Genomic DNA, 22,258 nt, shown 5'->3' on the forward strand with positions numbered 1-22,258 from the left:
AGTCGAGTGAATGGACCATTCAAAATGCTATCTTCGGAGCATCTGTGAGAACACGGGAAGCTATGGAAGAATATATAACACCAATTTAATCACAGTAGGTGTTTCTGGATTAGACTCCTGCCGTAGCAGTTCATCACAGTACAACCTTTTTTTTCATCCAATCAGCATTCAAATTATTTCTCAAACTTAGCATGCATATACAAGCAAGCGTTTATATTTAACTCTTATTTTAGCAAATATCTACATTTTCTAGGTTTCCAGTCACATTACTACAATAACAACACTCGACTGAGTTTCACAGCTAGATAATACAGAATAATAACTACATGCCCTGATATTTACAAAAGAATGTTAAAAAGCTTCACATATTATCTACTAACTGTGCATACCAAGGACCATGAACATTCACCGTCACATGTGCTGCCATAACCAATACAGAGGTGGCATCCACAATCTCGTCAATTAGAACAGCTACTCCCACCTGCCGTAGAGCCGCTTCAGCCAATTCTCTTCCTTGTCTTCCAGTTCCTCCAAGTACAACTCCCCTTCCAGCCAAATATATTGCCCTGGCTACATGCACAAAAATAGCATCCCCAGCTTGCAGGCTCTTGGATAACATCCTTGCCATGATCTCCTTGATCTGCTGAAGCTTCATCTCATCAGTACCATTGTCGCCATGCTCCAAAGGTTTGACAAGTGTCGAGATGATCTCTTGAATACCAGCATCATTGTTGGAGTCAAGGAGCTCAGAAAGAGCTTTGGCGCTTCCTTGAACAATTTTATCCATATCTGCAGCGCTTGATACTGCTTGCATACTCTGAAGAACCTGTCTTTGGACTAGAATGCTGCAGAATCATAAATCAAGTCAGTAAATAGATCATCAAAGAGCTACTAAGATATCAAAATAAGAGCATTTCTCGTCTCAGAACCTTCTTATTTTCCTTCCCAGAGAGGGAGAGGGGACAGAGGTAGAGTAACAGTTACCTGGTAGCTATTACGATGATCTTTTGGATTTTTGCCTGAGTAGCCCTTAGTCTAAAAAAATTCAGCTGCAGAGTTTCAGGCAACCCTTCTTGCGTAAGACCAGATACCGCACACACCAACTTTAACAAGCCCAGCCTCACCAATAAATCAACTTTGTCCCCCGTGCATTCTTGGCATTCATCTACAGCTTCTGAAAAATAGAGAGAGAGTCTAATAAGGTAAAAGATGCAGGAATTCTAGGCAGCTGAATGCTCCAAATTAATCTGATGCAGTTTGGAATTTAAAGAGGTAAACCAACCTGTAGAGGTCAAAGGTGAAGCATGATTTTTATTCATTTTAACTGAAAAGCATCCTCCAGTTCTAAGGGTGGCAGAAGGAAGGAAACGATCTTGTCCACTTGTCAGGCTGGATAGAGCCTCCTTGTGTTCATTAAATTCCTGGTCCATGGAATCTGAGACAGATAAAAGCCATTGCCATGTCAAGGGTAAGGCGGTCATAGCCATAGAAGGAAGACCATAACGCTTGGTGAAAGCTTTCCTCAAATAATCTAAAGCTCCAGGTCCCTTGAGAATTGGTTCCAACATTCTAATCCTTGCCTTGCTTATTTCTTGTTTCAGCAGCTGCACAAAAAAGAGAGGGAATATCAGACACCTTATACTGGGGTTACGAAAAATACTGAAATAGCAGGATTGGAAGCACAACAATCCTCAAAGATATAGCTGGCGGAAAATTTTTAGTCTATAGACTTGTTTGTTAAGCAATGTGGTACAACAATTATGTTTCAAAATGAATTCAAACACCAGAACACCCTGTATCAGAACAGAATATACTTGCATCCAACACACTCCCTTTTGAATGTGAAATAGGTCCCTATCTAGACTTCATAAATGCTATAATTCCATCGTCTTAAAGATGATTTGCGCTCCCCTGATTCTGCAGCATAGAAAGAGAGGAGGAAGAGGAGAGAAAGAAATATCAAGAAAACAAAAATGTCGGTATATACATCTATATAGTACTACCAATATCATTCCCTGGTCCTCTATAGCTACTTCGAAACAATGCTTTCTTGCTGAACTATCCACAAAGTTAGTGCGCTAAAGTCTATAATTCTGATGTTTACACCAAGGGAAGAAATGAAATATGTTCAGAAATTTATTTACCTGCATCTCTTCCAGTACAAAACGCAAACCCCTAACTAGTGCCAGGATAAATGAATTCTCTGACCCATCCACACATATATCAGCTAGTTCTCCAAATAACTTCTGACAATTTGCTTTTAGCTCATCCTCCTTAGCTGGAGAGGATAGTTTCTGCAAAGTGACCAATGTGAAATCCATGATCTTTTGAAGATAATCCATGTCGATTTTGCCTGTGATCAACAACTAAAAAAGGAAGGCAAATTATTAGATGAATAAAGAACTTACTCGTATCAAAAAGTAAAAAGAAGCAGACACATGACCTTAATGATCACAGAGGTACCTGAGAGAGGATGTCTATATCTATAGCTTCACTAATCTTTTGTCTCCAACTCTGAGGAGCCAAACTACAAAGTTCATCTCTTGCTTCTCTCATTAGATCAACAACTCGATTGTATCTATTTTCATCCTTTTTCATGGATTCCATGACACTATCCCAGAAAGCCTTCTCCATCGTTTCTCTAACTTTGTCCTGTAAGGTCATCAGGGCAGAACAAATCAATATATGTTTCTGCTGTCCCTTGCTGACCAAATGTGCTATGGTTTAGTAAATCAAGACATAAGAATGCACCTACCTTAATACTATTATCGTGTTTATCAGCAACTTTTGAAGACTCAGCAAATTCAAGATGCTGACCATGAAGTGACTCGTTCACAATTAGTTCATTCTCCATTACCAATCCCTCATCAGTATGGGATGACTGCAAGCTTTTATTGGCAGAAGAACCAACTTTTAAAGGTAGTTCATCCCTAAATAAGGAGCGCACCACACGATTTGGCTTCTGATCACTCACCTCAAGCAAATTCCCTCCTTTATTTGAACCCCCAACAGAAGAAGAGGCGCTTGTCAGAGCAATTGGGCTTGGAGCTACCGACTGCATAATTGGAGAGCCCACAGGACTCCCATTTTCTTTAGCTTCAAAGTATTTGTTTCGTGTGTCAGAAATTGCATTATCCATCCGTTCAATACCAGCACCTCCACTAATATTAAGCACTTTCTCTCTTAAAAGTCTCTGATCTTCATTCACCTACATGACAGGAATGATGTCTAAAAATGAATCTTTTTTATAGACGCAACATTTTCTGAACCAAGAAGCTAATATAAGGAATCTAAAGATATTGAAAGAGTGACAACTTCTTCAAGCAAGAAAAAATAAAACCTAGGAGTTAAAAACCTGTTTCTGGATAGCCTTCAGATCGTGAGTAAGAGCACCACCATCTCCTTCAGCAGTGATCCGACATATTTGAATCATGGAGAGTTCAAGCTGGCAAGCAGCTCTAACCAAATCCTCCTCTAAAGACTGGGCATCTTTAACCTTCCACACCACAAAGCTATTCAAGTAAGAGCACCATGCTGAATCAAACTCTGTGAGCTGCGACTTGAAGGTCCTGCGCCTTGCCAATCCGCAATCAGAATCCCCATCGGAAGTCTGGATGGAGCCATTCAATATTACCCTTACCAGCAGTTCAAACTCTCTGACAAATTTTTCAGCAGATTTGGCCAGGGCGATCTCACGCTCCCCTTTACCACTGAACACTGCATCAGGATGACCAAGAATCATATATGCACACAGCACGATTCGAACTGGATACCTCAACAACTTGACTGGAGTTGTCACTGCTGGTAAGTTCGATACTATTTTTTTTGCACCACGACTGTGCAGAGATCTCCTTGGTGTAGCCTTCTTTTTGGGTGTAGCTACTCGGTTGAGAAGATGATCAATATTACCCCAACCAATGGTACTTGTCACACTGTCAACATCACGCAACAATTTGAAGCGAAGCTCAAGCCGATCAAGCAAACCTTTAGTTCTCTGTAGTGTATTAGGCGATTCAATCTTCATTGCTAGCTGCTCAAATGGCATTACCTTAACTGCATTCTCGTTAATACTCAGCATAGTATAAGCTTTTGCAAGGTGGAAGGTTGTCTTTCCACGTGTAAGGAACTGCTTCCAACACCTGCAAAAGGATACTTACAAGATATCATCACCTCCGTACATCTTATCAACAGTATTTCGTGCAACTACGAAAATGAGATCAGTTATATTAAGACAATTTGCACAATGAAAGAGATTTTGCTCCCTCACCTTGCTAATTTCCTTGATAGCAGGTCAGCCTGGTCATGTATCTCATCATAACTGTCACAAAAGGAATTATGTGCTTTTCCTCTCTGCATCAAATATTCTTCTCTTTGTCTCTTTGCCTGTTCATTGTCAAGTGGCAAAGTGACAGGAAGCGTCAGATGATACAGAGGACATAATCATTAAAATTTATTTAACTTGAATCAAGTAAATATGTTGTTACCCTTTGCAGCTTGTCTTCTATTTTAGTTTGCATCTCCCTTCTTTTGACCTCTTCCTGGTGAGAAATGGACTTCACAACATTACGCACTTGCATGACTCTAGCACATGCCCTCCTCTTTTCAGCTTCTAGCAATCCCATCCTCTTCTTCTCAGCAGCTGCACGCTTTTGAAAGATTGCGGCACGCACTCGCTCTTTATACTTGCTCTCACGAGCCATTCGGCGAAGTAATGATTGAGATGTCCTCTCCCTCAGCGTGGCCCTCCTTTGGCGATTAGCTTTTAGGAGAAGCATCCTGTTTACCTCAGCCTGCTGTACACGCAACTCAACCTTTGTACCCAGTTCAGCTCGTTCCTGTCTGAAGCGCATTTCTGCTCCAGTTTTAGCTGCCTGCCTTAACTCATCTAATTTTGCCAGACGCAACTTAGCCTGTGCTAGAATGCTCATCCTGCAAGTAAAGAGAACTCAGAAGTCAAAATTAATGGTATGGCTTGCACAGTCACACAGAATCATTTACTAAAACCTGAACAGAAAACAGTCATTTTACTCATTGTATTGTGAAAGATTACAGTTCACGATGTTCATCCATCCGTTCTTTAACTCTACAAGTCATAAAAATAAGGCAAAAACTAGAGATTATGCGCAAACATAAGATCAAGTAACATTTTTCCCCTGTTGTTGCTTTTCATCTCTTTTTTCTTTTTCTTCAGGCAAGTGTACTCGAGTATGGGATGGGTTTGTGTCCCTTTGAAAGGATCTTACCATATTGGTTAAATGCAGGAGCAGAAGTGTATGAAATCCAGAAACGAGATTCTTTAACTCAAGTAGTTTGCTTCAAAGGAAGGAGACTATTAGTACACATGGAGATACAAACAAGCTCAAGCAGATATTCTTTAACAATCAACAGAAAAGACAAAGCTTAAGTAGTGAACATCCACAGTGACTCAACAAAAAAAAAATCTTAAAGCTGGTCGGAGAGGAGGGGTGCATGAATGAAATACAGTGAACAATAAAAGAGAAGTCCACAAAAATGATACTTTGAACGACTGGCATACAAAGAGAACATAATTCTATTACATGTCAGCCCCACAATTGCTATAATGACAAACTGAAAAAGGTCTATAGAGAAAGGCAAAAGACTACCAAACGTAATAATTTAGAAAGGTCCGCATAATTATGATGAATCACATGGCTGACAATTCTATATTTCTCAATGAAAACCCCTGAGCACTGTCAAAAGTGCCCCCTCTGTAAAACAAGGTGAATATTAAAAAAATGAATACATGAACAAAAACGTACAAGCAGGATTTTACCAGAATGTTTACTCAGAACAAATACCACAATAAGTATAGATTCAGCAAAAAACAATACAAGAAAAAATAATTACCTTTTCTCCTCAGCAGCCTGAAGTTTAGCCTCAAGACGCTGTCCAAGATCTTCTCCATGAGTTGGAGACTGTGAGGGGCTTCTGGGCTTTGGTCTGGCTTTGCTTGATAGATACTCATAGAATTTCTGCTCGATACAAAATTGCAAGCTTTAATAGAATTGATTATCCAAAAATAAAAAAATAGCATGACAGAAGATCGTTATGTAACTTTTTCATCTCTATCCTTCTTGCTAATGAAAAAACTTGTAGCACCGCAACAAATAAAAAAAATAACCAGGAATTAGCATATGATATGAATTAACTAAAAAAAGTATATAAAATATTAGAGCCCAACAGATGAAACATATTAGTAGAACACCAAGGTGGCAGTGGAACAATGATCATCAATATTATATTTAAAGAAAATATCTGAACGTAACTTTTTTTTCACAATAGACACATTGATTGAGTTTTAGGTGATAGCTTGATCCGAGTATATTTTTAATAAGGGATAAATAAACCAGAAAGCTCTTTTTCTTGGTCACCTAACAACAAACTGTAACACAAAGGAAAGAATCGCACACCTCTACCAAACACAACAACCGTACGAACGAGAGGTAAATTTACAACAACGGCAAAGCTATTCACATCATAAAAGATTATTTAGGGAAAAAATATATACTTAATCAAAACCAGGACTATGAACAAAACTGATCCTACAAGTAATAAGAATATCTGAAAGCTAATCATCATGCACTTCACTAATATTACCAAAAACAATGACGACATGTTCAAAATGGAAAATAAATTACTATAACAGTTAACTAAAAAACATGAAAGTAGAAGCAAATATGGAATCAATTTTGATTCCATAGAAATAGAAAGATAAAAAAAATAATTATCGACTGTCTACAGCTTATCGGAAAAAATTATAGACCTGTCGACGAAGATCGGCGCCACGAAGCTTAGCCTCAATTTCTTCAGCAGTAGGAGAAGAAGTTTTCGGCTCCGATAACTTTTGAAGAAGCCTAGGTGGAACCCTCGGCGGCGACCATATCGTTGCTCCGTCATCACTCGCCGGAATTTCTATCGCTACTCCACCTATCTTCCCTCTTTCCGGCGACTCTACTTCCATCTCTATTTTTCTCAAATAAACAAATAAAATCGCCAAATAACCAAACGATCAAAATCACTTCTCGAAACTTAAATTTTGATCTATGAATATTACAATTATAATTACAATGATGAATATTTAAACCCTTTTTTTTAAAGAGAAATTGAATTTTGAATTTCTAGAGAAGTCGCGATGATTTTGTGAAGAGGAGAGAGAGTTTTTTTTTTTTTTGTGAAATGTAATTTGGGAGCTTTTTGTTGATTTGCTTTTTCTATTTATAAAACAAAAAATATATATATACACTAATAATGGAATCGCTTTTGTGTGTCAAATGTATAAGTGCGTCTTAAAATGAAGGAAAGGCGTGTTGGAATATTAGAGGATTTCTTATCCTGAAAGACTGACACCTCATTATTTTGTCCCACAACGGTACTCCGAATGAGTCTTTCTTCGTATTTTACAGTTTTAACCCTCCTTGTTCATTTTCTTACCTTTTTCTCACGTCACTGCTTATGTTTCTAATTACAGTATTTTGTTTTTTTAAAAAAATTGTATGTAATGACAAATTGCTAATTCAAACTAAATGTAACAATCACATTTTGATTTAATTATGTTCTGTAGCAAACTGTTTGTTAGTTGCTTTTTTCCTCAAATTCTCGCTCGCCACACTCTCTCTCACTCCGTCTGTCGTTTGCCTTTTTCGCTATATATAATCAAAAATAAATAAATTGTATTTTTGTTTACATATATATTCGTACAATACACTTATAATTATACAAAAAATAAATATTTCCTTGTTGAATTTTTGTTTATCTTTTTCTCTTTCTCGCTTTATATAAACACAGATTATATATAATTTATGTTTGTATAAAGTGAGAGAGAGTGATATTGGATATACAAACGTTTATTTCGATTAAATTATATACAAAATCAAAATTTATAAAGACACATAAAACTGAATTGAGAGATTGTCAATAATTTATACAAGCGATAGACTATCAACAATTAATACAAATGATTTGCCAAAAAATTTTATTAATCCGAAGAAGAGCCAACAAATGATATAATTATTTCTTTTTATATGTGTATAAGAAAATATTCTTAACTTTTTTTTTATATATATATATATAGGGTAACTTTTATAAACGATTTTTTTCATAGTAAAGATTCATAGTCGTGAATTTTAGTTAAAAGAGAAAAGGGTATTGTAATGGTTAAAGAGGACTTAATTTTGGGATAAGTGTTGAGTGACCTTTATCATCATTATTTATGCATATTGGGTACGCATCTAATCAGTATGTAACTTCTATTTCTATTTTGCCATTTTATTTTATTGAATTTTTGTATTTATAGTTTTTATTTAGTTTAGCAAATTAAGATGAATTTTTTGTCTGTTCTTAATGTTAATTAATTAAATTTAAATAATTATATGTATATTTAGTATAATTTAATTTTCAAATTTAGATAATAATATAGTTTTGGTAAAGTAATTGCTTAATTAATAGTTCTTTTAGAAAAAGTGAAGTGTTAGATAAAAGTAAAATTAAATGGAGGAGTGTATATTCATGTCGTATTTTAATATGTTTTAAAAAGCTATAAACGTCTTATTTTAATATGTTTTAAAAGGCTATGAATATTTTTGTATATTCAGTATATTTTTGAAGTTTGATTTAATTACTTTTGATGACTTATAGATTACTTAATGCTATTTAAATACTTTATTTATGGGTGATTAAGATGACTGAGCGAAAGTCTCGTTAATGTTTCTTTTTGAAGTGAAGGCATAGTATGGTATCTTTTATATAATAAAAAATAATAATACCTGGCTTATTATGAAAAACTAAAAACTAAAATTCAATATTCAGAGATAATTTATTTTGCTGGATTTCCTTATTAATAGATAAATAATAATAAAATATGTCTCTATTTTTCTTTAGTCATGCGGATCGAAAAATTTTAATATTTTCAATAGAGATTGATATATATAATCAAATGAAATGATATTTTTTATATGCTTAATTTAATTACTTATTTAAAAGACGATTGAGAATACATAGCAAAAAAATTAAAATTGAAACATATCTATTAAAAACATTTTACTATATATTTAGTTATTTAATAAAGCAAATCATAATTAAAATGTTTAAATAATTAAAATAATTAGAAATATAATTTATTAATGTCAGAATAAGCGCATGTCTTAACCATAAAAATTATAATGAAATAATAAACACTCCTAAAATAAATTAAAATTCTAATGATAAATACTCTTTCATCAATAATTGGAGTCACCTTTTACGATTCTCCCACATGAATAATAAGAGTGTGATTTGGTAAACGTCCTTTTCTTTAAATATACTTAAATTTATTTGCTTGTTTTAGTCTTTTCTTGTTCGAGATGAATTTGACCCATGTGATGAGTCTCTCCACTTTTTCCGCCTTTACTTTTTACCTTCTTATTTTTGTTTCTTTCTTTTTATTTTATTGTAAAATAAAATGTAAAACTTATAATCATACTCCAAGCATCAACATTTTTTAGAAAGTCAATGATCACACGTGAGAGGCGCTCTCTCTCTCTCTATATATAATTGTTAAGGTGATATAATAATTTCACATTCTTTTATTTTACTATTTTTTTTTAAATTTAAATAATAAGAATTATAATTTGTTCTATATTTTAAATATATATCTATTTAGTATCAATATATGAAAAAATATACGAAATAGGATAGAGATAACTTTCATACAAGTAATAAAATAAAGTTAGATTGAGATCCAAAATAGTGATTTATATAAAGGAATATTTATAATATTTTACCATGGAGATATGAAAGGTTAAATATAGGATATCATATTAAAATATAAGAGATTATTACGATCACAAATCAAAGTAAAAGGTCATATAGTAGCTCAATAGATGGTCTTTTTCTCGCTTTCAACTACTAAGCATATATTATATATTGATTATATATTTATATTTAATAATAATTATCTATTTTTTAATCTAAATAGTTGGATGAATGAATATTTAGATTTATTCTTATAAACGGGAGCGGCTCAAGCATATTAGTGGCCTAAGGCAAAAATCAAACGAGATTTTAAACTTGAATTGTTAATAACATGTATGTAAATTATTTTTTTTAGTTTTCAATTGATAAAAGAAACATTCTTATTTTAAATTATTTTTCATGAGATATAGTATTCTACGTATGTCAAATTTCTTCTAATAATTTATTTATTTTCATGAAAAATTTACTTTTTCTACGTGTAGTATTCAATATTTGTTAGAAAATAATAACTTATAACCTATTAATATTAAAAATGAGGCCCCTTAAATTTGAAGACTTGAAACATAAATCTTTTTTAACACTATCGAATCACACTTACTTATAATAATATACTTAAAAATATCTTTAATTTTGTACAAGGACCTTAGTCGTTAAACATATTTAAACCTTTTTGTTACCTTAATTATCTCCTAACTTAGTGGTACGCTAGTGCGTGAACCACTTGTGTTTAATGTTTATTGTGTTGGTAAAAAAAGTCCCACTCACAAAATAAATAAACAAGCAAATAAAAGAAAAAGTAATTTAAGTACTACAGCAAAGTATGGTGAGGGCAGAAGGGTAATTTAGCCACCTCTAATTTTCGGATTTACTCTACGCCTCTTGGAAGCAACTTGAAAGATGTGACGCTTCGCCGTAACGGGAAATGAAAACTTTCTTCTTTAGACTAACGGAAAACCCACGTCATCCAATTATCCCCACTCTCGCGGGTACAAAAAACTTGTTGAACTCGCTTTTCCTTTTCTTTTGACAAAAACTCCCTCACCTTAACCACCGTGATCCTAAACCACATGCGATCAAATTCAATAACCCTATGACTAATTTGTTTTCTGAAAAATGATTGAAATTTCATTTTTAATTTTTTTATCATCATTATTTCTTAAGTGTTTAATAAAATTTTAAAAATATTTATTTTCACACATTAGATTAATGTATCTCGTACATCAGTTAGTGTATTATGTATAAAAAAAATAATATCAATGTATTATATATAAATTGTAATATATCTTGTGCATCAAATTAATGTATCAGCGTTTATACTATTATATTGTACTTATTTTAAAAAAATTTGTAATTATAAACTTATAAAGTACAAATAATAATTTTACTATTATGTAATTTTTATCATTTATCATTTATTTTTCTCAATATACTGTGATACTTAAAAAAAATTTATTCATAATAATATCATTATTTCGTAAAAGATAAAAGATTAAACAATTGCCCGGAGAGTTTGGCTGTTTTGAGCACGTGTACCGAAGCGACTTAAAGAGGAATTTGAACCATAGAAAATAGCACAGGTTATTGTCAAATTGTCAATTGGTGGGGCCTACAAAAGCTAATTGTTGGAAAACCAACGGTGGCCAAAGGAAAATGGGGACCATTATTAGTGGGGTCCACATTAAGTGTCGATATCTTAGCGCCCTTTTTTCAATGTACGTGGCCATCTTTGCGTGTTATAAATATTATCCATACAAGTATACGCAATTAGAATATAGAATTTCTGTTTTGTTACGTATCATATTCTCATTTATTATATTAATAATAATAATTAAAGAAAAACATATTATTGAGCATTTGATTAATAATAAAGCAACCAATTAAATAAAATGTAATTTTATAAATATAGCTCGACTTAGCTAGGTAGAGAGGTTATCTCTAACTAATAAATTTGAATTATGTCGTATTTAATCCCTTCTTTCTTTTATATATGCCTATTGTAATTGTCTATAATCAACTCCTCACGTGCAGTTTATCCTCCATTGAGGTCGGTCTTATTTTTATCCCGAATATTCTATTTTTTAATTTTATCTCTCTTGGTATATTTATACATTTGTATCATCACATTTATTTTTATATCATTTATCTCTTAAACGTAAATTTTTTTGACTAATTAACATTTTAATATATATACAAAATATCTGTTTAACCATCACTTCATAAAATTTGAAAAACCATATTTTAAAAAATTGAAATTGATCGGATAACTTATTTTAACACTAAAATTATATTGACGTGTAAATATCCCTCTTAATATTTTTGAAGTTGATTAAATGCAATCCTAAAAAATGAGGTGACAAAAAAAGTGAGTCCACTTACCTAATATCGTGTGAAGGAGTTAAAAAAAAATTATGAAATAATATACATGTAATTTTTTTATTGGTCAAAGTATCATGTTTTAAACATTATTTTCTTAACTTATTAACTTTATTAAACTATGCGAATAATTCTATTCGCCCATAGAACTTTTGATCATTTTTTCTTTATTTTATTGTCTTATTCAATAAATTTCTTTTCTGTTGAAGCATCTTTTTATCTTCAACTCTATCAAATACTTTAATTTCACTGTCTCTTTAGTAATCCACAAAATTTAACATCAACATTTTATTATTGACGTCAATTTCACGCCTATAAATTTTATCAATTTTCATCAAAATTAAAAAAACTTTATTAATTTACCGAATAACTAGACGAAGAAAGAAAGAAAAAGAAGAGAAATGGTGGAGCTCATTGAAAATATGTAAAAGAAAAAAATATACCGTTAAGAGCTAGAAATGGCCAAGAAGAAGGAAGAAGAATAAAAAAAGTGAAGGGGGGGGTGGGGCTGGATATGTGGAGAAATAAAAAAGGGGTGGGGTGTGGGGAGAAATAAAAATGAATTGACATTTTAAATTTTAATCTTAAAAAATGTATTTTTAATTAATTACTTAATATAAATTAATTTTAAGAAGTGCTAAAGAAAAAAATGTGAAAATAATTAATAAAAAAATTAATTAATAGTATGGTGTTGACAGGATTATGTTATGACACTTACATGGTTATGATATAGTAAGTAAGAGTGATATTATTATTTTAGGATTGTTTTTAATTTAATTCAAAGATGTTAAAGAATATTTAAAACGTCTATATAATTTAAATATTATCATAAATTATTCAATCAAAATTCTAAATAATCTATCATATTTCTTTAAATTTTGATGACACCTTCGAAAACCCATGATACTTCATAATCAATAAATCAGTTAATGGTAGTGGTTACAGTTAGTAAAACAAAATTTAACGATGAATTAGGAAGGAAATACGGTAGTTTATATGTTTGCACGTATTGACTATTCATACAACTGTGCGTGTATGCATGCGTCGCCTGTCAATGGCTAATACTCCTTTCATCTCCTCTTTTAATTGGGATGATTTTTTAGAGTTAACAATAAAATATTTTACGATATTTTTTATTATTTTAACACATAAAAAAATATATAATTTATTAAAATTTTAATTTAAAATATTTAATTATATAATTTAATTTAAATTTCAAATTAATTAAATTAATTTTTTGAAAAAATACAAAATGACCATTAAAAGGAAACAAATGAGTCATGATTTACCAGTTTTTAGGCCTAATTAAAGCGGTGGGTATCTAGACAGAGTCAATTTTCACACATGAGCAGTTGCCTTAATTAAACATGTTTCGACTTTTCAGTTAAAAAAAAATGGATAATGTTAAATGTTCAGAAAATTTAATCAGTATTTAACAAAAAATTTAAGAGATTATAGTATTTTTATTTTTGTTTTAACATAAACTTAAAAGGTAAAATATTTTAAAAGCTAAAATAACATAGGTAAATAAAATTCTGACAAAATTTGCTAGCGAAAAGGATTTTTCCAAAAAAATTTGAAGTTCAATTGCCCATTGCTTAAAAGAAAATTTAAATTCAACTGCCCATTAAAAAAAATTGGCCATTAACTCGCCATTAAAGTTGAGAAAAGTTGCAGAAAGTTGTGTGTTCCAACCAAAAGTAACATTTTAAATGGAGTATATATTGACTTGAGAATTTGCAGCTTACAATATCTTTATATAATTTTATATATATTTTTAAGTTAATCTAATTATTACGTTCAAAAATTAGTTAGATTAGTTTTTAAAAAGTGAAAATCATATGAAGTAATGCTAAAGAGAATTCAATATATATATATATATATATATATATATATTAATTTATTTCAAATTTTAAATTCATTTTTATTTAATTTTTTTATAACTTACAGCTCGAAAATTGTTGATATAATATATAATATCACACTAACAAAAACTAATCAAATGGATCAATTTAATATGGAAAACTTTTTTTTAATGATCATCAATATCTAAGACCTAGTTTTTCCTTAACATTTTCTAAATTGTACGTTTAAAATAATCACCGACAACCAATTGGAACTTCATTGCATGCGGAAGGTATAATTACTATTATTTTTTTGGCATAATACATAAATATGCCATTTAATTGGCTTCAAATTACATTCGTGCCCTTCAACTTTAGATGTGCACAATTAGACTACTTAAACTTGTATAAAGTTGAACAAATAGACACACATGTCTTACATGTCATTTTTTGTCTTACGTAGTTTCCTACGTGTGTTGTGCCATGTAAGACTCATGTGTTTATTTATTTAAAAGTTGGATAGTTAAAGTGCCTATTTGTGCATTATGAAAGTTAGAGGTCAAAATTAAAATTTAAAGCCAAGTTTAGAGTTCAATATATGTATTATTTTGTAGATGATGTTTTATGTCTGATTGGTAATAACCTCAATAATAATGAGTTGAAGATTCAAATTAACGAATGAGTTTTTACCCAAATTTCAAATATTCTTTTTCAACTTTGAAATATCTTTGAAAATACATTTTTGAAGATTTTCTTATAGTCTTTTAAAGATCTACTTTTTTTTTTTTTTGAGTTTAATAGGAAAGGTTTGGCTTGTTCACTTCCGTAAGATATATGTATATGCTTAATTAATTTTTGAATTGAGAGAATCTAATATTCTTTGATTTGAGTTAGCAAATTATTATTATGTTTCTCATATGCAATTTAGGAATAAATTTCAAAGTAACATAAAAGACAACTTGAAAGTAATATATAAGCAATGCTATTGCATTTGAGATTCTTTGAGCATAACAACAGCGACAATATACCAGTTTGAGTTTAATCACAAATCATTTGAAGAGAATTTTTAATCGAGCCCAATTCAATCTCTAATTTTAATTCGTTTTAAAATTTTTGATTAAGATATATTCCTATATTAAAGGTAGGGATTATTATCTATTTAACGTCTTTTAGGATATAGATATTCATTTGTTACTTTTTTAACAAAAATTTTTGAGGGGAAATTCAAATTATCATTATAAAAGTTAATTAAATATCAATATGTTAAATTAATGAGATTAATCAAGTCGAATTGGGCGGGTCAAGATCCAACTCGATTTCTATTCAACCCATTTAGATATTTTCAGTTTCAACCCAATCCATCCATTTGACACCCCTATTCAAAATCAATGTTTAGACATGTGATTTCACGCTAAATTTATCCCATAATTTCATATCATGAGATGAAGTACCATATTTTTTTAAAAATCATGATATGGAAATTTTATATAATGATTTAATTCACAATCATGATTTGAGATTTTTTAAATACAAAAATTGACCTACAAGTTTATATTTTGTTAAAACAATTCCACATTATATTTATCAAATATTTATTTAATATACAAATAAAATTAGTAATCACATTATAAATTTATAACATTTATTATTCTTACTAACATAAAATTTATAATTGATCTCAATCTAGTGAATACAAATAATAAATTAAGAATTGATTTGGTAAATATAAGTACACACAGGCAGAGTAATACTTTTTTTTTTTAATTTTTCATAATAAAAACTTCTCTTTCGACTACATATGAAAATGTTTAAAACGATTTAACATGAAAATTGATAAAAATTGGTGCTTTGATAATCACTACTTTCAATATGTTTGATTTTAGCACGAAACTAATGCACTACAAATTTGAAATTGCACACAAGTGAAACAAAAGACGAACCATATGATTGACACACAATTGATACTTGTCATAACTTGTACAGTGTTGCATAATTATTTGCAGTAATATCAAAAGGGTGATGAAATATTTATAGCTTATAAGCATGAAAATATAGTTGAAGGAAAGTCATTTTTCTTAATTTTGAGGAAAATGAGTTGATTTGGAAAAAATTTTACAAAATTTTTGTCACAACCAAACATGAAAAAATTGAAAAACATTTTCCAGAAAATATTTTCTTTCACACCAAACATACTCTATATTTATAGTTTTACCACTTATAAGATTCTTATATTTATGAGAAGTTCAAAAAACCCTTTAATTTTATCTCAGAATTTCATATCGAGTGGCTAAACGAGCCTTTAAATCTGGATCTCAAAAAAGCAAATAAAATAAAAGGTGAAACATTTCGAAAGCACATTTGACTAAGGCACTTTATCCAACTTGTTGATTAGGCTCACAAATTCGGCCCATGAAACGAGGCCCAAACGAATCTGTCGTTGATAATCGTCTACATTCCAATTTCGTGGGAGTCTTAATTGAACCACAAAGCAAAACCCGCAAGGTGAAGGATTTTGTTACACTGACAGCCTGGTCACCGGAATCATAGGACCAAAGTCGTCCAGGTACATCCCCTCGAATTTTCTCCCGTCTTCGTCAAAAAACCCCTATCACCCCTCTGTTTCCCTTTTCTCTTTGTCTTACAAATATCATTCACAAAGCAACAAAAATCTTTGAACTATTTGGGTTTTCATCTGGACGATGCGATTCTACCGAAACTGTGATTCCGACTGTTGCTGCCGCCGCCGCTGCTTCTTCTCTTGTTACTGTTGTTGCTGTCATTAATTTTCCGACGGGTTAGGGTTATATCTTTGTTTTCATTTCTGAATTGTTGGACTTTTGATTTGTTTGTAGCAAATTGTGATGGATTTGAGTCAATCTCAATCGAGTAATCTGTCGTTAGGGTTTAGTAGTCATGTCTCGCCGGTGATGAGCGCACCCAATCGGTCTCATATCGTCGATGATTCGATTGCTTTTCAGATCGATTCTAGGGTTAAGGACCAATCGTACCCGGGTACGCCGGTTCCACTTCAACTGATGGATAAACAAACGAAGGAGAATGGGAAGGAGGGGGGAGAGAGTGCGGATGAGGAGAGGGATGTTGAGGAGTTTCGAATTTTAGGGCATTCCATGTGTATTAAGCGGAAGAGAGATACTGATGCGAGTTCATCTTCTTCCTCTTCGAAGAGTTTTAAGGTTACGAGTTCTAATGAGAATTTGCTTGGGCTTGAGTCACGAAGAAATGCGGTTAGGGCCTGGGGTAATCAGGGTTTGCAGGTAGCTGACCCGGATATATTTGAGATTATGGAGAAGGAGAAGCAGAGACAGTACAAAGGGATTGAACTGATTGCTTCTGAAAATTTTGTATGCAAGGCTGTGATGGAGGCATTGGGGAGCCATTTGACAAATAAGTATTCTGAAGGAGCATCGGGGGCAAGGTATTATGGTGGTAATCAGTTTATTGATGAAATTGAGACATTATGTTGTAAGCGTGCGTTAGCTGCTTTTGGACTTGACCCGGAGAATTGGGGTGTGAATGTGCAACCATATTCATGTACTTCAGCAAACTTTGCAGTTTATACTGGCTTATTGCTCCCTGGTGATCGGATAATGGGATTGGATACACCATCTGGTGGAAACACAAGTCATGGGTATTATCTACCTAATGGGAGGAGAGTTTCAGGGGCTTCAATTTTCTTTGAGTCTCTCTCTTACAAGGTTGACCCCCAAACTGGGTATGTAGATTTTGATAAGCTCGAGGAAAGGGCTCTTGATTTCCGTCCCAAGATACTTATATGTGGGGGGAGTTCGTATCCCCGGGAATGGGATTATGCAAAGTTTAGACAGATTGCTGACAAATGTGGTGCGGTTTTGTTGTGCGATATGGCACAAATTAGTGGTCTCATTGCTGCAAAGGTAATCTTTCATGCTTTTTGATTATTATTTTTTACTCATTCATTTCATTCATGCATCAGTTTAAATTTCTTCTTAATGACTGGAGTGCTTACTGCTGATGTTTTGTTTGATAGCCAGAAGGATCAACCCAATAACATTTGTTTCAGTCTAGTTCATTCCACGTATAGAAGCCTTTGGATTTTAGCTATTTAATTAGGCCAACTAACTAGAGCTTACTGATTCTTATATACCTCTTCAAAAAAAAACAGCCAGCTTACTGAAGCAAGTTGCCCTTATGGTTACTTTTTTTGGGCATCACTTGCTTAATGTGTAAGTTATCTGATTGAAAATTTTTGCCTTTTTAAATTCATGATTAGTTTGTGGATTATCGTTTTAGCTACAGTGTCATTTTTTCATATGCTGTATGAATTAATAGGCAATTTGACTGCAAAATGATCACGTGCCACTCAATTTTGAGGTCTTAAGATAATACTTAATTGTTGATTTCAGTACGTTACTATATGCCATTGAATCTATGTTTTTTTTGTGTGGTGTGTGCATGCCCGCACGTGTAAATATACCCTTGGGGGTAATGGTATTGTCTCCAATTAATGTAACTAAGCTATAGTTATCCTTGTTACGGCTGTGAACTTTGTCTGAAGGGAGTTGGTGTGAAAAAGGGTCAACTGATTTTTATTTGAGTTCGCTTCTGAGTTCACTTTGTTAGAATATTATATATATTTTTGATGTAGGGTTAAGAATATTATATTTGACTTTCTGGAGAAATAAAAGCTTTTACAGTTTGGTATTGTTTTTAAATGGAAAGATAGGATGTCTAAGGGGGGAGTATTGTGGGAATCTGTAAGACATGTCACCCTTAGTCAATCTTGCTTCATGAGTAAATGTTTTGGTGTCAGCTCACTGACATACCTTGTGTCTCTGCGTGCTATTTGCTGTATGAATTATTTCCTCTCTAATCCTATCAGAGTTATTTGTAATTTGTCCTTTTATTACATTTGTAATCCACGAACTTGCTAATCTGTGGCATGGTTTTTGCTACAGGAATGTGCGAGTCCGTTTGATTATTGTGATATAGTTACCTCAACAACTCACAAAAGTCTTCGAGGTCCTAGGGGAGGTATTATCTTTTATAGGAAAGGTTCAAAGCCAAGAAAGAGAGGCCTGCTCTTGAATCAAGGTGATGGCAGTGATAAGTATGATTTTGAGGAAAAGATAAACTTTGCTGTTTTTCCTGCACTGCAAGGAGGGCCACACAACAACCATATTGCTGCCCTCGCCATAGCATTGAAACAAGTGGCAACTCCTGATTACAGGGCTTATATGCAACAAGTTAAGAGAAATGCTCAGGCGTTGGCAGCTGCTTTATTGAGAAGAAACTGCAGACTGGTTACTGGAGGGACTGACAATCACATGATATTGTGGGATCTAAGAAACCTTGGGTTAACAGGTAGAAATCTTTTCTGTTATACCTCTTGCCAGTCTCTTTTGTTCATTAAGTTATGTCATTTGTCTCTGGTGAACTCTTTTGTTTTTTTTTTAATAAATATGGTAGCTAGTATTGTCTTTGGTGAAATACATTGATGAGATCTGGTTATTTCTTTTGTCTTATACCATAATTTTCCTTTCTCCCTGTCTATTTGGATATTTCTTTTAAGAATGAATTGGAAAATTAAGGGGCGGTGGAGTAGGATATTATCAATCAACTAAGCCTCCAGCCTTAGATAGTTAGGTCAGCTGTATGCTTGCTTTGTGGCAGTTCCTTTACAGTCGACTAAGATACTGCTGAGAACATAAATAAGAAACTAGTCTAGCCTTTGTAAGGCAATTGACATTTCTGGTCATAGGCACTGGGTCATATTATTCATCTCTTCTGCTTCATGAAAAAAAATTATCTCTTCTTTTCATCCTAGTTAGGTAAATGGATTGCATTCTCTTCTTCGTTCATGTTTCATTCCTATCATTTGCTGTAAATTCCTCTAGCACCGGTTTCGGATTTGACTTCTTTATCAGTTTTGCTACTGAATTGTACATTTCTTCTTCGATGAAGTTAGTATATTCTATGACCTGGGGATCAATATTTATCCAAGTTTGGCAGTATATCTCGTTAGGTTTGGTCTCGAGATTTCTTTAGAAGTCTGATCTGCTTTGCTGCTATTGCAAGATTGTCAAGAGGCAATGAGTCTGCCCAAATCTTACTTGTGGTGAGATGTCTTGGCCGCTTGTCATATATTGATTCCGTCCTGCTCAATTGAATGTCTTGTTTAAGTTTGAGTTGATTACTTAAAGAACAATCAAAAGTGTGTGTTTGTTAAGAAATGGAGATCGTTTGGGAGGCACCATTTTGTTTTTGTGCTCTTACTACTTGAATGTTGTCTTGTCTCTGGCATTATGAACAGAACATGAAGACATGTATTTTAAATTTGAGAGTTAGTTGGTTGCAGTTAACATGGCAATAATATGAGATAAGGATCATGGACACCAATGTTGCTAAAGATAAATAGTAGTAATTTTACCTTATAATTGTTATTAAAAAAATATTTGTAATCTTTGCAAATATACTTTTGACATGAAAAGCATCTACAATTGTTAAATGGCATGTGAGGTGGGTCTTCCCAGAGAGTTAGGTCCTGGCTTAGTTGCTGACACAGTCTGAAAGTTGAGTGTTTTTATGTACAAGAGAAGGCGTTTATTATTGTCCAACGCCTGTGATGTAAGTATCAAGGAGAGCTAACTCCTGGCATAACCAGCACAACTCAATATTATCAAAGACGAAAAGGTTATAAGATTCCTTGTGTTTATAGCAATGTGAAATTAAAAAAACAACTATTGTGAAGTCGGTGTAATATGAAAAGAAAAACTATGCCAATCATGTTAACAATAATGTTGAATTTATGACTTGTAAGCTATTTTCAAATTCATATTGGTGACTACTTGTGTTGTCCAATTTCTAATTTGTTATTCCCAATTATTAATATACTTCCATAAAATTTCATGACAACCAATCTATCACTGTCATCTACAGTTATTTGTTTGATGCTATTCTTTCTGAAGCGGTCCATAAGTGTGGCGATGTGCCTAGAATCAGGCCTTTAACAACACTTGTTCAACTAGGGTATTATAGGCATTGATTGATTTACTTGTACACTTAAAAAATAACTCATTATCCCGTGCCAATTCTATTGCTTGTGATTCTGGGACAGGATGTTCCTATTTCACCATGATTAGAATTGCAGTTGCTTGACTTGCTTTGCTGGTTCTGAATGTATTAGTGATGATCTTTGTATTTCTGTGTTGCAGGCAAGAATTTTGAGAAGGTCTGCGAGTTGTGTCACATCACTCTCAACAAAGTAATGGTCTTTGATGATAATGGAAGTATTACTCCTGGAGGTGTGAGGATCGGTAAGTTTGGTTATGGAGGCACATATGTAAAATTTTAGGAGTTGAAAAGCTGTTTGCATAATCAATTTTTCTTGTTCTGACTGCAGGGACCCCTGCTATGACCTCACGAGGCTGTATAGAGAATGATTTTGATACGATGGCAGATTTCCTCCTCAAGGCAGCACAAATTACAAATTCGATACAGAGAGAGCATGGAAAGCTCGCTAAGGGTTTTCTGAAAGGCCTTGAGAACAATAAAGATGTTATCGAGTTACGGACACGTGTTGAAAATTTTGCAACCCTCTTTGCTATGCCTGGGTTTGAAGTATAATGTAGCTGGAAATGTAGTTCTGGTGGAGGAATTCTTTCTTTATTTGTTGACCAACCTTTGTTGTGGATGGGGAGAACAGCGGTGCACCCAACTCGTGGTTAGTGATTGAGTAGGCTATGTGATGTGTTCAAGTTTCCGTTGAGCTTAGCAGGCATGGATTAACTTATGATATGCCACAATGGAGTGTTTTGCATCCTTATCTACTGCCATGGTAAATTGAAGTAATGGTCTGTGTCAGTTTTTTTTGTCAAGGGTTTTGGTAAATTAAATAGTGTCACTGTTTCATTTTCCTATAGCTATTTTAAACACACTCGTTTCGGGTCTCACTATTCTTGGTTGTATCTATATATTATTATATCTTTAACATTCAACTTGTATATACTCTATAGTTCTCTCATTGAAGAGGTTACAAGGTTGAATATACGTAAATCTGAGTAAACAAGAAACGAAGGAAAATTAAAGGGAAGGTTTGAAATGATGGCGTAAATTTACTGTCAAGCAATGTGTGTTAATATACTCTAATTTATATTGTTCCCCCTTCCATTTTAAGTGTTGAGTCGTCTTGCCTGGGCTACTGTTGTAGTGCTTTACATTAGCACAGTTTCAGGTGAAGTACTTGTGGATTTATTGAATGTTTTTATATCCATCCCTGTGAGAATATTGCCATG

At 32.7% G+C, this 22,258-nt stretch overlaps 2 protein-coding genes across 2 annotated transcripts; one reads left to right on the forward strand and one right to left on the reverse strand.

Annotated features, from left to right (window-relative positions):
- Nucleotides 1-11: 11 nt before the first annotated feature.
- Nucleotides 12-7,355, reverse strand: LOC101250254 (uncharacterized). The gene is made up of 11 exons (XM_004230432.5): nt 6,785-7,355; nt 5,869-5,993; nt 4,485-4,929; nt 4,268-4,383; nt 3,356-4,139; nt 2,756-3,208; nt 2,464-2,652; nt 2,145-2,366; nt 1,283-1,604; nt 985-1,174; nt 12-845 (listed from the first exon to the last, which is right to left on the reverse strand). Exons 1-11 carry the CDS (start codon nt 6,980-6,982, stop codon nt 362-364), a joined length of 3,528 nt encoding a protein of 1,175 aa, XP_004230480.1. The 5' UTR covers nt 6,983-7,355; the 3' UTR covers nt 12-361.
- Nucleotides 7,356-14,743: 7,388 nt separating this feature from the next.
- LOC101250548 (serine hydroxymethyltransferase 7-like) lies at nt 14,744-22,036 on the forward strand. The gene is made up of 4 exons (XM_004230433.5): nt 14,744-17,881; nt 18,923-19,328; nt 21,179-21,280; nt 21,367-22,036. The coding sequence occupies exons 1-4, from the start codon at nt 16,829-16,831 to the stop codon at nt 21,588-21,590; spliced, it is 1,785 nt and encodes a 594-aa protein (XP_004230481.1). The 5' UTR covers nt 14,744-16,828; the 3' UTR covers nt 21,591-22,036.
- Nucleotides 22,037-22,258: the final 222 nt, after the last annotated feature.

This window comes from Solanum lycopersicum, chromosome 1 (assembly GCF_036512215.1).
Source record: "Solanum lycopersicum chromosome 1, SLM_r2.1".
Classification (NCBI taxonomy): Eukaryota; Viridiplantae; Streptophyta; class Magnoliopsida; order Solanales; family Solanaceae; genus Solanum; species Solanum lycopersicum.

Coding starts and splice junctions, on each gene's coding strand:
- LOC101250254 (XM_004230432.5), bottom strand. CDS start 6,982: ATGGAAGTAGAGTCGCCGGAAAGAGGGAAGATAGGTGGAGTAGCGATA. Junction 4,384..4,484: donor TAGAAGACAAGCTGCAAAGG/GTAACAACATAT, acceptor GACAATGAACAG/GCAAAGAGACAAAGAGAAGA. Junction 1,175..1,282: donor TTCACCTTTGACCTCTACAG/GTTGGTTTACCT, acceptor TCTATTTTTCAG/AAGCTGTAGATGAATGCCAA.
- LOC101250548 (XM_004230433.5), top strand. CDS start 16,829: ATGGATTTGAGTCAATCTCAATCGAGTAATCTGTCGTTAGGGTTTAGT. Junction 19,329..21,178: donor AAGAAACCTTGGGTTAACAG/GTAGAAATCTTT, acceptor TCTGTGTTGCAG/GCAAGAATTTTGAGAAGGTC. Junction 21,281..21,366: donor TCCTGGAGGTGTGAGGATCG/GTAAGTTTGGTT, acceptor TTCTGACTGCAG/GGACCCCTGCTATGACCTCA.